At 34.0% G+C, this 16,946-nt stretch overlaps 1 protein-coding gene across 1 annotated transcript; it reads right to left on the bottom strand.

Moving 5' to 3' along the window:
• Nucleotides 1-8,675: 8,675 nt before the first annotated feature.
• LOC117932639 (RNA polymerase sigma factor sigB) lies at nucleotides 8,676-14,471 on the bottom strand. Its single transcript, XM_034853918.1, has 7 exons — nucleotides 14,161-14,471; nucleotides 12,493-12,683; nucleotides 11,246-11,854; nucleotides 9,982-10,212; nucleotides 9,688-9,828; nucleotides 9,372-9,572; nucleotides 8,676-9,225 (listed from the first exon to the last, which is right to left on the bottom strand). The coding sequence occupies exons 1-7, from the start codon at nucleotides 14,231-14,233 to the stop codon at nucleotides 8,944-8,946; spliced, it is 1,728 nt and encodes a 575-aa protein (XP_034709809.1). The 5' UTR covers nucleotides 14,234-14,471; the 3' UTR covers nucleotides 8,676-8,943.
• Nucleotides 14,472-16,946: the final 2,475 nt, after the last annotated feature.

Genomic DNA, 16,946 nt, shown 5'->3' with positions numbered 1-16,946 from the left:
CCACTCGATGGCGAGCTTGATTTTACTTTGAAAATGATTTTATTGTTTAAAAAAATGACTTGGAGTCGCCACTTATTTTTGTTTTATTTTTAAAAAGGGTAAACAAAATAAGAAAGAAAACCCTAAGTGCGACTCCTTATTTTGGAAAAGGTGATCTACGAAAAATCGGGTCGGGTTCAAGGGTCAGGTTGCTTATCGGGAAGGTACGGTGAAGACCATATCACCCCTCTAAGTCCCTAAAGTCGGGTCTCTACTAATAAAATGAAGCTGACGTGGCAATTGATAAGTGAATCGATGAATATCCTGAATGATCATGCACACATATGAATTGAGACATGCATAGACAACGATTAGAGGGAAAATGGGTACATACCTGGGCAACGAGCCACCATGCGCTATCAATAGAGAGGGTTAGTACACCATGTAGAGCACAAAACATATCACATGCATCACTAAACAGGGATTAAAATTGTTCGAAGAAAAACTGGATTTTTGAAATTCATTTGAGAATCGGAATCTTAGAGATTATTTGAAAATTGGATTCTTAGGAGTTAAATGTAAGAATGAGAACTTTTAGAAATTAAATTTGAAAGAAAATTGGGATTTTGAATAATTATTTGAAAGTTCGGGATTTTAAAGAAAAATTAAGTTACGAAAATTGGGATTATGAGAGTTAAATTTTAAAAGGGATCAGAATCGTAAGTTATTTGAGAAGTAGAAATTATGAAAGTTGATGTATAAAAATTGGAAATCTTAGAAATCATTCGAAGGCAAAATTTATAAAAATAATGAATAAGATGATAGTGATAATGATAATAATAAGTAGCGGGATAAATACAAGAATTGGAGCATGGGAAACTGAGAATTGAGTTCGGAGATAGGACAATTGGAATTTCAAATAGCTAGATTTAGAAATCGGAATCTTGAAGAATTGGACTTTAATGATTGGGATTTTTAAGAGTTATAAGTGGCTAAGCATGGAATAATGCTACTAATTAATCAAAACGATATTAGAACGGATGAAAGTGAAGAGTGAGATTTGTGAGATTAAAAATTAAATTAGGAAGTCAGATTTTTGAAGAATTGGACTTTGAATAAATAATTAGATATGGAATAAGGATTCTAATTAGCAAAAATAAAATCTAGACGGATGATGGAATTTCTAGGATTGAAAAGTTAAATCAGGACATGGGATTTTTGAAAGATTAGAATTTAACGTTAATAAATGAGATTTTTAAAAAATGATAAATAGATACATGCGAAATAATAATAATAATAATTGACAAACATGATATTTAAAAGAACGAAATTGAATAGTGTAAATTTTGAGATTGAAAATTGAATTTGGGATGTTGGATTTTTGAAGAATTAAAATTGAACGCATGAGATTTTATTTTTAAAAAGAAATAAATAAGTAAATATAGAATAGTATTAATAATTAAATAAAGATGATATTTACACGAATCGGAAGTGGGCAGTGGAATTTTTAAGCAACGATTGGAATTTTCAAAAGAAATAAATAACTAAACATGGAATACTGATAATAATAACAAAATTAATAATAATAAAGAGTAAATAAATAGATATGAAAGGTAGAATTCTGAAAAACTTATTGGAAGAGGGAATTTTTGGACTTGAAAATTCTAAGGATAAAAGATTATAGAGTCAGATTACTTGGAAATTAGATTTCTGAAATCAATTTTTAGAGTATGTGGGCTTTGGGGATGGGCCAAGAAAGGAGGCCACGTGAAATAGAATCATGCTAGTGGGCTTGGGTACAACTAGTGCCGCATTTAGAGGCTCAACATGGCCCATGCTGAGGTAATGGACCCTGATCGATGCCAATGGTGACTCTGCTGGGGAACCTGGGTGAGGCAATGACTACTGAAATGGGCTATATGGCAGCATACTGGTGGGCTGGGTGGCTTGCTTGGCAAGGGCTACAAAGCCGACTGCTGCTGACCTCAAACACAAGCCTAAGAAGGGCGCCTCTAAAGGGATTGCTAAGGGGGATTGAACTTGGGGGCGCATATGCATAGGCTGCTGCTGCATGCCCCCACCGAAAGGCCTTTGCAGCTGGAGATGGGGAGGGCTGCACCTACAAACAGCGGCGCCGACGTAGATCTCAGTGATGAAGAGACGATCAACAGGAGAGGCGCGGGCTTCCGTGATTCATCCAACGCTTCAACGTGACAACGAATGAGATTCTATGATGAGGATTGAAGCGAAGGTGATGAAAATCCAACCAGCGAAGTGGATTGAGGAGGAGACAGATGACTGAAGCTCAAGTGATGCCGCACTACTCAGGTTCGGCGGTAGGCGCATGAAATGGGGAGGTGGTGGCCTGGTGTCGGGCTGCTACCGACATGAGGAAAATTTTCTGGTGAGGGTGTGGACGCCGCAAGGCTTGACTGAATGAACGGGACGGTGAGAGGATGACGGATGGGGAGTTATTAGGTTAGCTTAGTGATAGGTGCGTTGGGCACTTAGAAAGGTGGTGAACATGAGGGCATGAAGGGTGAGCACAGATGGTTAGATGATGAGTATGGGTATTATGAAGGTGGGCATGAGAGATGGGTACGTGTGCATGAGGATGGATGGGGAAGGTGAGTAATGAGGTGGTGAGGTGGTGAGGTGCAAGATGTGTATGATGGGTGAGGAAGGATTAGGTGGTCATGGTGACGGGTATGTAAGGATTGAGAATGGAATGAGGTGGAATGACCATGCACGCATGGTTTAGGTGCCTGCAGGTATGAAATGGATGGCCTTGTTGGGTGTCATGGAGGGTGGTGAAGTCCAGTAGGTAAGAACAGTGGAGAGATGGCATGGGGGAGGTGCAAACAATTGACAATGGATGCTGTGACATATGGTATATCAACTGTGGAGAATAAGGCATTGGGGTAAGCAAACTTATAGAGAGATAAGTGGATTCGTGGGTATGGTTAGGTTTAGAGAGAGGAAAGGGTTTAGTGGGATGGCTTAATGGGTATGTAGAGGTTGCTTCCCGGAATTACAACAGTTATGATCATCTTAACTAAGACCAGTTGTAAGTTCTCACTGGCTACAACAGCTTAGGTAGTGCTCCCCCTCTGCCCGCCGATTCCTCTCCGCTTTCACAGACCATGCAACCTGGATTTTCCCATTTGAACACGTGACATGCTACAGAAAAATGGAGAACGAGGTCTTGAACATAAGCATTTCATCAAAGTTGAAGATCGTGCAGCTCGGCAACAAATCTGGAAGTCACTTGAAGCTTGATATACTTGCCGCCACGTCACAGAACTGCACTTTCTTCTCATTTTCACAAACATTCTCATCATCTCCGTTTCAGCTGTCCCAAACTTCTCGGCTCATTACCTTTCAGGCATATTTCTGAATGATACACTATATTTCCTTCGAGAACACTCCTTTCCCATAGTTTTCCCTACCCTCTTTCCTTTGCAGGAGTTTGTAGCCTGACCCAAATCTCCTCTCTCACAGTCCTGAACACGGGCTCATATGAAAACCAATGACCATGCCAATCCAAACCCTTATTTTCGGTCCAAATACATTCAAGTGACCATCATCATCCAAATTAGGTGCAGCCAAAGTTTTCTTAAAGAATGATACACAGTCCAAAGCCATTCACAGTTAAGCACATGCGAGCATAAAAGCACAAAGGATGAAATGGCTAAAACAGAGCAAAGATAAGAGACTCAAGAAACTATCAGGCACAACCTCATTTCATGAGTGATGAACAAAATGGCAGCTGGTGGAATGAGCATTAAGCTTTTAGGTATTTAATCAAACATCAAACTCGAAGAAAGCAAAAGCATACCCCAGTCATTTGAGGGAGAAAACAGAGAAAATCAGAGAAAAGGCAAAGCGAAACACATATCTTAACAAACCCATTAAACCATGCCTAAGCACGATGATGTCAAACGAGGAAAATAAAGAAAATACGGAGTGAAAGTGCTCATAATCGCCATACCTGAATCCTCAAGCGAAGATCATACAACTTGCCTTCTACTCGCTCTTTTCCTCTCTGTTTTTTTCTCTTCAGAAAACCATCCGCCCTCCTCACAACGTTTTTTTCTTTCTTCAGAAAAACCTCTCCTTTTTTCCGGATGTCTCCTGTTTCTATCTTCCTTGGCAAGCCACTACTTGCCCTCCTGTCTCAATTCAGCCGCCTCATTCAGCTGAAATCCCGGGTAGTAAGAAAAGTAAACATAAAAAAAAAAAAAATCCTCGGGGGGGGGGGGGGGGGCCTACAAAGGGGAATTTTAAATAAGTGGATAAATGGATGAGTGAATAAGTAAATGAATGGAATAATAATGATGGTGAAATAATAAAGATCAGGTAAATAATTGCGAAAGATGGAATTTTTAGAGATTGGGGATTAAACTTAGAAATTGAAAATTTAAGAATTTATTTAGAGATGAGATCTTTGATACATGAATAACTGAATAAATAAATGGATGAGATAACATTAATGACGAGAATAGTCATTAAACAGCGGTATATGAACGGTGGAGTTTTTGAGATTGGAAATTAAATTTGGAAGTCGGGTTCTGAAGAATTAAACTTTAATGATTGGAATAAATAAATAAATATGGAATAATAATACTAATTAACGAAAATAATATTTAAACGAATAAAAAATGAGTAGTGGAATTTTTGAGATTGAAAATTAAATTAGGACGTTGGATTTTTGAAGAATTGGACTTTAAATAAATAAATAAATGTAGGATAATAATTCTAATTAAGGAAAATAACATTTAGACGAATAGTGGAATTTTTAGGATTGAAAATTAAATTAGGACATAGGATTTTTGAAGGATTAGACTTTAATGAATGAAATTTTTAGAAGAAGATAAATAAATACATACGAAACAATAATAATGATTAACAAACATAATATTTAAATGAGTGAAATTGGATAGTGGAAATTTTGAGATATGAAAATTAATTTAGGACATTGGATTTTTGAAGAATTGGGCTTTAAGGAATGGGATTTTTAAAAGAACTAAATAAATAAATAGGTAATAATGTTACTAATTAATCAAAATGATATTTGAACGACTGAAAATGAGCAGTGAGGCTTTCGGGATCAAAAATTAAATTTGAAAGTCGTATTTTTGAAAAATTACTTAAGGACCTAAGTTTTGAAAATAAGATTTAAAGTTTAGAATGTAGCAAATTCATCGAGACCAACACAAGTTAATTATAAAAAAAAAAATTCATATATGGTGATTAGACATAACTAAAGAAGGGAAGGTGAAATATAAATTATTTTGAGTTTCAAAAACGATATCCAATTCTAATAATTTGTCTTTCGGTTATGCTTAAGTTGAGTTAAAAAGGTAAGTAAAAATAAAATAAGATAAAAATAAAAATTAATAAATAAATTAATAAATTACAAAGATTAGAGGCTTAAAGATTCTTTTTTAGAATTGAAGCAGCCAAATGGGCTAACTCAACATGGACTTGGGCCATGAGGGTGGCTGGCATGGAGAGCATGAGGCCCTCCATCAACATGCGTGGGCCTGGGCTCCTACTCAAGCCCATATCAGTCACCATGGGCAAGCCCAAGGCACCTATCTCCATCACAGACTTGGGCTTGGGCTCCAACTCAAGCCCATATCCATTGCCATCATGGGCAAGCCCAAAACCCCCATTCCCATCACAGCCTACCCCCCCCCCCCGGGCAACATCTCCCAGAGAAAGTCGCTGCCGCCGACGAGACGAGAGGCGAGATGGCCATTGAGGTGGAGGGCCACGAGGCTCGTTAGGTCCCTAACACGAGCGCCGCCGATGGAGACGGCGGGGACAACAGGGCGGTGGAGGTGACAGACCTCTCATCATCTGAGAGGGCGACGTTAATGGCCGAGCTCCCAACGCGGCCGGGTGAGTCACAGGCGGTGCAAGTATCTGGGGTGCCAGTGGGTGCGAGATCCGGGGCTGCGTCGCACCTGACGCAGGGCCACCAGCACCGCAAACGGGTCCGGCGAGGCCAAGCTGGGCTTGAATGAGGAGTGCAATAGGGACTCCACGACCGATAGCAGCGACTTGGTGGGCAGAGTGACGATCGCGGGGGTCGTTTGGGAGGACATAGAGGGGTGGAGATGCAACCCTTGGAGCGTCGGCGGCGGAGGAGCTCGCTAGAGGCGCTAGGTGAACCTCCGCCCATTGAAGAAGGAAAGGGACGTGGGGGTTGCAGGGGGTGGCCATGCATGGGGTTTGAAAAGAATGAAGGCAAATGATAACCAACCAAATAAAGGGAATGAATGGATGCTTTAGAGCACCCTCTGAGCGTCCTAGAGGTCAGAACCATCCTGTGGTCCCCCATGCCTACTCCCTATCGACCGTTCATGCCAGGAAATCAAGTGCAAACTAAGCAAAAAAGAATAACGTAATGAAAATGGGAGACAAGAAGATAGCCAGACCTAGACTTTCTGGGTGAAGATGGTCTTTGCTCCCTCTCTCCTCACCTGCCCCTTCAAAGTGTGTCCTCCTCTCCCGTTCACCCTCCGTGCCCCTCGAAAACCCCCTCCCTGTCTCAGCTATACCCCTCTCCTGTTCCTCTCTCAACCAGCATGGCTTTCTCCAACCACCCTCATGGGCATCCATGCCCTTGGCCAGTTGTCCATGCAGCTCGTCTTATGCATGGGGAGGTCCCCCCCTCACTTCAAAAGGGGTCTATAGTAAGATATGTCATGACAACATTTTGGACTTTGTTTCGTATTGGTCTAAAAGGAATTCTTAGTGACTTAATAACTTAATTTAAGTGATTAAGTAAATTAATCATATTTGGTAAAATAACTTAATATTATAATTTAAAATTAAAAATAATTTTAGGTATTACATCAAAATAATTATTTTATTTTTAATGTCAAATTTTTGTTGTCTGATTTGCTAATTCTAATGATAATATATTTTATTTTATAGAGAAAAGTGAGATTTGATTCACTAATATGAAAATATATAGAAAAAGAATCTCAAAAATTTTAAATTAGTATTATCTTTATTCATTTAAAAATAATTTAAAATATATGCACTTTTTAATGAGTCATCCAATTATCCTAAAAAAATATCATTTTTATTTGTCATGTCATCCAAATCAATTAACAACTAAAGTTTTTATGTTTCCCTTCCTTTTAGACATTTTATTATTATTATTATTATTATTATTTTATTTTATTATTTACTCTTTTTTTTTTAGAAACATTATAAAGTATGAATTTGAAAAAAAATAGAGTTTATTTTAATATTAATAAGTTAAAAATAAATTCATATTCTTGATAATAAATAAACTAATAATAAATTTGTATTTATTATATAATATTAATAATTATTTAATATAATAGAGAATAAAATTTGTTGTAATTTTTTTTAAATATAAAAAGTTTTACAATATGGATATAATTTGATATATAGTATAAAAATAAATAAATAAATAAATAAATAAATATTTTATATTAAATAAATTAATCATATATTATTAAATTTATTATTTATTATTTAATAAACAACTTTATTACTTTTTGAATTGATAATTATGATTAAATAGGATTTATTTGACAACATTTTCTAAACTTTTAGGAAACTAAAATAATAATCCTACGAGGTATTTGTTTTTAGAAGAAAAAAATCCTACATATTATTATTATTATTATTATTAAAATATTTAAAAGAAGAGAAACATCTATAAGAAGTCTAGTTATTAACTAATTTGAATGACATGGTAAGAATAATTGGTTGAATAATTAAAAAGTGTATGTATTCAAATTATTTTTAAATATATGAAAATAATAATAATATAAAAAATTTTGGGTTTTTTTTCCGCTCATATTAGTGAATCAAATCTCACTTTCCTATTTTATAACTATGATTTATCCACTACTCATTTTTAATAATAAATATTTTATAGTTAACTTATATATCTACAATACTTTAAATATTTTAAATATTAATGTTTAACAAACGACTTTATTATTTAAAATTATTAAAAATAAATATTAGTTAAAATTTACAACAATAATATTAGTTAAGATTATTTGAAGAATGATTTTTTCATAACAATTTTGAAAATTTTCAATGTTTTTTTAGATTATTTAAAAAAATAATTGAAAATATAAAGAATATTTTTAAAATTTTTGTATTATACATAAATATAAAGAGTCTGTTTGGTAACTAATTTGGAAAATATTTCTGAAAAATATTTTTAGAAAATAATTTTTTAAAACTTGTTCTCTGATTTTTGTAGAACAAAAATCTATTTGAAAAATTAAAATATTTTTAACCTATTTTTAATATTTTTAAATATGTTTTAAAAATGATTTTTATATCTAATATTTTATTTTTAATCATTTTACATATTTGTATTATTATTTCTCAAAATAGTCTTAAAAAAACAACTAAAAAATATTCTTGTAAACACTATTTTTTGTTCTTAAAAATAAAAATGGAGTAACCAAAAAATATTTTTTAATTGTTAAATAAATTTTCTATGTTATTGGTTCTAGAAAGCAAAAAACTATTGTAAAAAACAATTCACAAACAGACCCAAAATCTCTTGGCAAAGAAAAAGTCAACTATTGTTCATATTTGAATTGCTAATAAGAATTTTGTTTTGGAAAATAATTTTTGAAAACTATTCTAAAAAACAGTTTAAAAATATTCCCAAACCCAAGCCCTGAGTCAACGAAGAGTCCTGTCCTTCCATTTCAAGTCTGCAAGCGCTTATTCTGTCTGTCAAGTAATCGAAAAATGCTTAACACAAAATTTTTTTTTGTTTCTATGCACAAACAACTTCTAATGTTACTCAAGAAGATACATTTCCATGCAGGAAAAAGGAAAATGAAGGAATAATTGTAAAAGGAGGGAAACACAGAGCTCTATCCAACTTTGAACTAAGTTGCAGAAATGAGTTATGGAGCTCTGGATTTCTGGGGCTGGAGAGGCTTATGAAACCAAGTACTGCTGCAGATGTTTGGTTCTCCTCTTGTTCTTGAGCTTTCTGAATGCACATGACTCAATTTGCCTGATTCTCTCCCTGCTCACACCCATCAGCTCCCCAATCTCCTGCAGTGTCTTCGTCCTTCCATCTTCCAGCCCGTACCTCCACCTGATGACCTGCTTCTCCCTTGGGTTCAGACTGTTCAACACCTTCTCCAGGTCCTCCCTCATGAATTGCTTGATTAGCAGCTCCTCAGCTGTCTCCGCATCGGGATCTGCAATCACTTCCTGGAAAAGGAATATACAAGAACCCATGAGTAAAATGAGGAAGGAAGATCAGAGGTATGATACAGGTGGCAAAAATATTCATGACTCAGGTAGGTAAGAGAATTGCCACCCGAAAAAGTGGATTTGGATGGAAAAACAGGATATACCGAAGGTTTAAGATTCTGGTTGATTCCTATCTTCTGGTCAAGAGATCTTGGAGCTTTAGGGGTTAGTAGCACAGCATTGAGCCGCTTCATTGAGAGCCCAGTTGCCTCTGCAACTTCTTCATTATTAGGATGCCTTCCATTTTCACTGTATAATTGTTTTCTCGCCTCCTTTACTCTGTAAGTCGCCTCAACCATGTGAAACTGTTCACCCCAAAATATTGCAAATTAGAAGGTAGTACAAGGATTTCTAAACCAGTCAACTTTATTGACAACAAATGCTGAAGATAATGCTTCTAATAATTCGTACAGAACTTACTGGCAATCGGATTGTCCTGGACTGATCAGAAAGAGATTTCCGAACTGCCTGTTTAATCCACCAGTGAGCATATGTTGAGAACTTGAATCCCTTTGAAGCATCAAACTTTTCTGCACCTCTTACAAGGCCTCGGCATCCTTCCTGTGAGTCAGTGAGCAAGATTCAGCCATTCCAGCATCACAGCCAAAGTAGCCAACAGAGTTCATTTAAGTTTCACTTTTATAATGGTATTTTCTTTTGCACAATGAAAAACTTGATTCATTTCTTCGTACACAAGTAAGACTTGCATGATACCTGAACAAGATCTTGTATATTCATCCCAGCTCCCTGATAATTTTTTGCAATTGAAATAACAAGCCGTATGTTGCTTTTAATCATTTTGTCTTTGCAACGGATCCCATAATTTGTGCGCCGCCTCAGGGTTTTCTGGTCCACTCCTGCTGCAGCTGCCCATTGTGCAAAGGTGGGCTTAACCCCAAATCGTTCTTCAAGGTCCTCTTGAAGCTTTTCTAGTTTCAGTAAGTCCTGAATTATATTTGTGACAGATGAGACATCAGAAATCAGATGAAATAAAGTGCAAAGAGAAGAATTCCCCATAAGAAATTCACTTCAAACATAAAATAATTTTAGCAAAAATCCCCAAGCAGTAAGTTCCCTGGATTATATTGCTAATTGCAAGGAATAACTGACAGGCCTAACACCACATCTCCCTTTTTACACCTAATAAAATCTAGCTTCTGATTTGGATATGGATGCAATGGTGTATATAACAAGAAAGAGTTCTCTCAAAACCCTATCTGTGCACCAGCCCACTAGAGCTCATGCATGAAGTACCACCAAAGGCTTCCCGAATATTCTGACAAAACCCCATATAATGGAGATTGCATTCAACAAATGGATATTTTTTTCTTTTTTTGAATGTCAGTGTACAAAATAAAAATCGGTCAAGTAGCACTACTTAAATTATTTGTCAAGAAATGTCCAGTAAATATCAGAAACATCCCACCAGAGTTTGCAGGTAGTATCCTTTACCACCCCTCCACACCAAAGCAGATGCACTGGATGAGGCATCATATCAACACTCTGATATCACCTATTTTTCAACTAGAGAAAGTGGGCCTTTAAGCCAATTGACTTGTCCAATTCCAAAGCTGGGGAGGTACATGATGACCTAAATCATAAGCTCAGGAGAGAATGGTGGTATTTTTAGAGACCCTAGGGAAGGCATTCGATGTTTACTCATAAATCTCAATATTAAATGGCAGATTCAGGAGGACAATGTATATTTCACACGTAGGAGGGTGAAACCAAAATCTTGCATCAGCATTTGTTTAATTGTCAGTCCCTTAAACAGTCTCTAATGATTCCCAAAAGGGAGATTTATGCCAACATAGAAAAGTGTAAGGTATTTATTCTAAAAGACTCTCTAGGGACTATTATCTGAATGGATATTGATCACTAAGAGGATAACCAATATAATCTAAAACAAAAGGTCAACTTATATTCTAAGGACCCTTTTGCCCTTAAAGCATCAGTATAATTATTATGTGAGTCGCACCTGAATTCCTTCTGACAACTCCAGTTCTTCAGTAGCAGTGAGAAGCCTGGAAGTGCTTGTAGTTCCTCTCAAGTAACGCAATGGGTCAGAGTAGTCTACTTCTTGCAAAGAAACACGCTTTCTGCGGCTGGTAGAACCAGACCTCACAGACACAACACCAGCAGAAGCCTTCTCTGCTGCTCTTGCTCTTCTTGCTTTCCTTTCTACTTGACGATTCGATCTCACAACTATGCTCTTGGAGAATTCTGCCTCAAGAAGTTCGAGCTCTTCAAGTGTCGGCTCCAAATCATCAGAATCTTCTGTCACATCCTGCAAGGAATTATCGTCTACCATGCCAATTTCAGCTCCTACAGAATCTCCTAGTATGCCAATTCGTTCTGTTTCTGTAAACTGAATTCTTCTGAACTGGGATGTATCATCTCCTGATAAGAAAGATGCAGGTTTAGTTTCTGACTTGGCGGAGTTGTTCTTGCCAACCAACTGAGCAGCATCCTTTGCAACCTTGACAGCTGCTTTTGCCAGAGCAACCGCTTCAGCGGCGGCAGCAGCTATTACTGCTTCTTCACTTGTGAGAAGTGTTTCCCTAGCCAATGTTGCTTCAAAATTAGCCTGCAGACAACTATCAATGAACTCATTTGCGAGCAAATAAAATAAATACGAGGACAATATTGAAATCAAGAGATGCAATTTTGAACCTAGGAACCACTCAGGAGAATGAACATAAAAATAGACATAGCCACCTAAGTTTTATCCCCAAATTGGTTTGAGGACCCGAACAAAATAGCAACATAGTTATTTATAAAATAATTTATATCTGTGACTTGGTTGCTAAACAAACCGCAAGCAAGTTGATAACCGCCTGTTACTCAAATCATGCAAGTTTGCATGTGTGAAGGTTATCAGCTATTTCATTTGTAAAATAACCATCTGCTCTACAAACTATGATTGACAACCTTTCCTCTTTTTTCATATGATTAGTAGTTGGTTGACCTTGAGTAAAGCTACAGTTGCATGATGACTAAAACCCATTATGTACTTAAAACCAAACCCAGTGTAGGTTAAATGAACATGCTGCCCGCCTTTTACATTTTGAGCAAAAACATAATGAATTTGTTCATTTACGTCTATCCCCATAAGGGTAAAAAAGTCAGAAAGTACATGATTTTCAAAATGAAATCAAGTACAATCCACTTTTGTTCAAAAAATCTCAAGCCTGTATATAATATCATAAATAGATGGATTCTGACCTCTGTGGGTGGACCCACTACCCCTATATACGTCCATGGTCTGTGGGCAGCAACTGAATTTGAATGAGATTCTAACGAAGGTAATCGTAGCTTCTCAATATCAAGCACAGCGGTTGTGGATGTTGATAGTGGCGGTGACGTAGTAGATAAAGCACATTGTACCCGAAAATAAATAGCCTCCCTATTTTTAGCTGCAGATTTCAACCAATTAATTACAATCACAACAAATTCAATACAAATAAGGTCAGTGTTTCTATAAGGCACTAAACATCAAAAACCAAAAAAGCTCCAACAGTTTTCACACAAGAGTTACAATTCCATATGCTAACATACTGACACATTTTTTAAGCTAACCTATTAGTTCAACTGACTCTTTTATACAGTTCAAACAAGGGTTATAATTAAGAACAAATATAAATAATGCATTTCAACAAACCGTTGTCAATCATCTTAAATGGAGATAATCTAACCCAAATGCTTCAACAATAAATGATAAAAATATACCAAAACAACTCCATTATTCATACACCATGTCAAAGAGGAGAACTAATTTGGTAATGTAAGAAGCTACAAAATCAAACACCAAGTTGTAATGTTCTTAGCTTATCAACCTTTTAAAGTAAACAATCTAGTATCTGCCACACCCTTGATTCAATTGTTGTCAAAGCTAAAATGAAATGAGTGTGGAGGAACCTAGGAAGCTCCAAAGCTAAGCTCCCACAAGCTAATTTACAAATTACTTTTCAGAGGGTTTTTGCACATATAAATGTTGAACCAAGAAGAAGAAATCATAGCTTTTAGCTTGACTTTATCCTCTCCAAAACCTTGGCTTTGCCCCTCTGCTTGGTTCCCAAGAAAACTCAGGAAAACTATACTAGGTCAGACACTGGATTTCACCGTATGTGCTGCTCTGTCTCATAAAAAATAAAAAAGCCCCAGCTATCGACTGAAATTGTTGCATTTGTTCCACACCCACAGTAGCTGAATATTCAAAACTCCAATTTCACTCATTTCCCCTCATTTTCTCCACAACCAAACAGCATAGTCTAACAAAGAAGCTGCGTTAATTCACTCTTGACACAATTAGGGTGAAATAAACCCAAATAGCCGTGTAGGGTCAAGATTCAAAACTTCAGTTTCTTTTATTTTCCCACATTTTATCAGAAACCAAACAGCATATTCCAACAGAAGAGCTGCATTTTTTCACTAAAAAAAAAAAAAGAATAACTAGACCGAGATTAACCCAGATACTCACATTACCCCGAGATTTAAAAAGTCCCAATTTTTTTGCATTTTCCCACATTTTCTCAGTATCCAAAGACAATATTCTAACATAGAATCAATGTTTCATCAACTATTGACAAAATTAGAAGGACAAAGAAACTGATGGGTGATTTTCCACATGAAAAATGCAAGCGAAACTGGCAAAAAAAATTCCAATTGTGACAGAAAAAGATAGCAAATTAGAATATCGAGATTATGTTAGCAAGAAAACAGCACATTCCAACACAAAACCAACATTTTATCCCATATAGACACAACTAAAGCAACAAAAAAAAAATGGGTTTTCCTCAAAACGAAGAAATGCAAGTAAAATTGGCAACAAAAACCAATCATTATTGAAAAAACATCAAATTACAATAAAGAAAATAGACAAACGAGACTTACAGAGGATGTGGAGTTTGGGATGGGTGGAGAAGGTGTCGGGTGGGCACTTGAACTGGGGCAGTAGACAAGACATAGATCATCAATGGATGTGTATGTACAGAAAGAGAAGAAAACGGATTGGGATTGAGACTGAGAGAAGGGTGTCAGAGTTTACTTTAGAAATGGGAAGAAGAAGAAGAAGAGGAGAAGGAGGAGGAGGAGGAGGAGGAGAGGAGGTGGGGGAAGAGGAAGGGGGAAGTGATAGAATAAACGGATAAGGGAATGGGAGAGTGAGTGCCTGAGGATGAGAGGGAGACAACCAGGCCGTCTTTTTCCGGAGTTCTACATTTCACTCTAATTTCTCCTTTTACCCTATTCCGATATTTTGATAGTGTTTATTTCACACCCTTCTACCGCTATTTATTTATTTACAAGTACAATAATTTTAAAAACCCATTATCCCAAAAATATTTTAATTTATATTAATTGAAATTCACGTGCAATTTGTCTTTAAATGTTTCAATATATCATATAAAAAAATTAATTTAATTTTTTTTATGGGTATTTAGTAAAACTTAATACTTATTACTTAATCATTTAAGATAACTTTAAGTTAAAATTATATTATTGAATTAAAACTTATTACTTAATTCTTTCTTTAAGTATTAAATTATTTGATAAAATTAATTTAAAATTTATTCTAAATAATCAAATTAATATATTTATCTTCATAAATTATAATTAAAACAAAAAAGGTCGTGAAATAACAAAAAAGATTTGAATATAATTAGGACAAATGAAGATAAAAATGTAAAATAAATATGTGAACTTAAAAATAAGTTAATTATTTTTAGTTATTACATAAAATTGATTTTAACTTTAATTCATACCATTAAGTTATTTGATCAAATATACTTAATTTAATTAATAACTTAAATTAAGTTATTAAAGTTATTGAGTTAGTTTACCGAACACTAAAAAAAAAGTGAATTTTTTTTTTGAAATATAAGAGTTTAGATGATTATTTTTATAGTAAACTTTTGAGCTTAATTTAAAAAATAAATATTATTTCAAAATTTAAAAGAAATTGTAGGTGACACTATTTTAAATTTAAAAGGAGTCAAATACAAAATGCCCTAAAAATGAAGGTGACAAAAGTATTTAACATTTATTATTATTATTATTATTTAAAATGTCATCATGTTTGCTTTGAATCAAAGTAATACCTTTATACATGACCATTTGGTCTTGCCAACAATAGAAAAGTGAAAGCAAGTGGACATTAATTTGTAAATGAAAACCAATTTGGATAGCTTGCTTCATTGCAACTCATATGATCAATAACCAACTTTACTCCAATAGAGTAAAAAAAAATAAAAATAAATAAATAAATAAAAGAAAGAAAGAAATAAAGAACCCAATTTATCTTAATAATTTTATTTTTATTTTTCTTTATAAGAGCATAGAATCTATGGGTGGTTTGTTTGGATTTTGAAAAGTTTGAAAGACAAGAAAAAAGAAAAAGAAAAATAGAAGGCTATGGTAAATAAAAAATTAAATTAAAATTAATAAAATTTTCTTATTCACTTTTCTATTTTTTTTTTAATTTTTAATTTTTTATATAAAAAAATGAAGTAAATATTTATAGTTTTCATGGTAAATCAAATAATACATTTTGAATTTCTTCATTCCTCTAAGTATTTTCTATAATCCAAATACAACCTTAAATTAGTCAAATATCTTAAATGATAAGAAATTGCATAAAAATAAAAAAAATAAAAAAATGACAATTTTGAAATAAATTATAAAAATACATGTATTAAATTAGATTTTTAAAGAAAATAAAATATATGTAGTGTATTAATATTAAAAAGAATAAAAGAATGGTAAGTATTTTAATTCCTAGTCATTTCTAAGTCTAAGAATGTCAATGTGCCATTAATGGGTAGGCCCAAACCCAAACCAATGGTCTGCTGTTGGATGGGTGATGGGTCTAGGCCCAAATTTTGTTTACTGCTTCTTTTGGAACCCCTCACAATAAAATATAGTGTTTCTAAATAATATTTTTTAAATTATTTTATATTATTTTCTAAGGAATCTTTTAAAAAGTATAGTAAATATAAAAATATTTTTAAAACATATTTAAAAATATTAAAAATAGATTAAAAATATTTTAGGTTTTTAAACAGACTTTTGTTTTACAAAAAGTTAAAAAACAGTTTTTAAAAGTTGTTTTTTTAAAACGATTTTTAAATAGGCCTACCTCCCTCAAAGCAAAGACAATCCTTTTTTTGATTATTAGATTAAATTTTATTTTCCATGTAGTTTAATGCTAAAAAAGAATCATTATTATTTTACAAAATTAGAAAAATAGCATATAAATATTTTTGGCAACAGATTTTAAGTGCTTATCACTATAATATTGTTTTTAACCATTTGAAAAATATCCATTTTTAAAAATTAAAATACTACATCAAACAGAATCACATTCTCCCTGCCCAATTTTTTTTTTTTTTTTAATGGTTTGTTTGGAATTGGATTTTTTTACCCTAAGATAATTTCTTTAATTGGATTAAAAATCAAATTATATGAATTTTATTAGCTTTCTTTCCTAATAGCTAAAAGCATTTTCTTTTGACCATAAAAAACATTCCATTACGATCTATTTGAATAACTTTCCAAAATAGTTCATTTTCTGTATTTATGTAATTATTTTTTAAAATAGTTTCTGAAAATAAGTAAAAATAAATGAAAATAATTAAAATATATTATCAAAAAACACTTTTATTTTTAAAAAAACTTCTCAA

This window comes from Vitis riparia, chromosome 15 (assembly GCF_004353265.1).
Source record: "Vitis riparia cultivar Riparia Gloire de Montpellier isolate 1030 chromosome 15, EGFV_Vit.rip_1.0, whole genome shotgun sequence".
NCBI classification, from domain to species: domain Eukaryota; kingdom Viridiplantae; phylum Streptophyta; class Magnoliopsida; order Vitales; family Vitaceae; genus Vitis; species Vitis riparia.
Note: the sequence above shows the minus strand (reverse complement) of the source record. Positions and strands in the feature narration are given on the sequence as shown.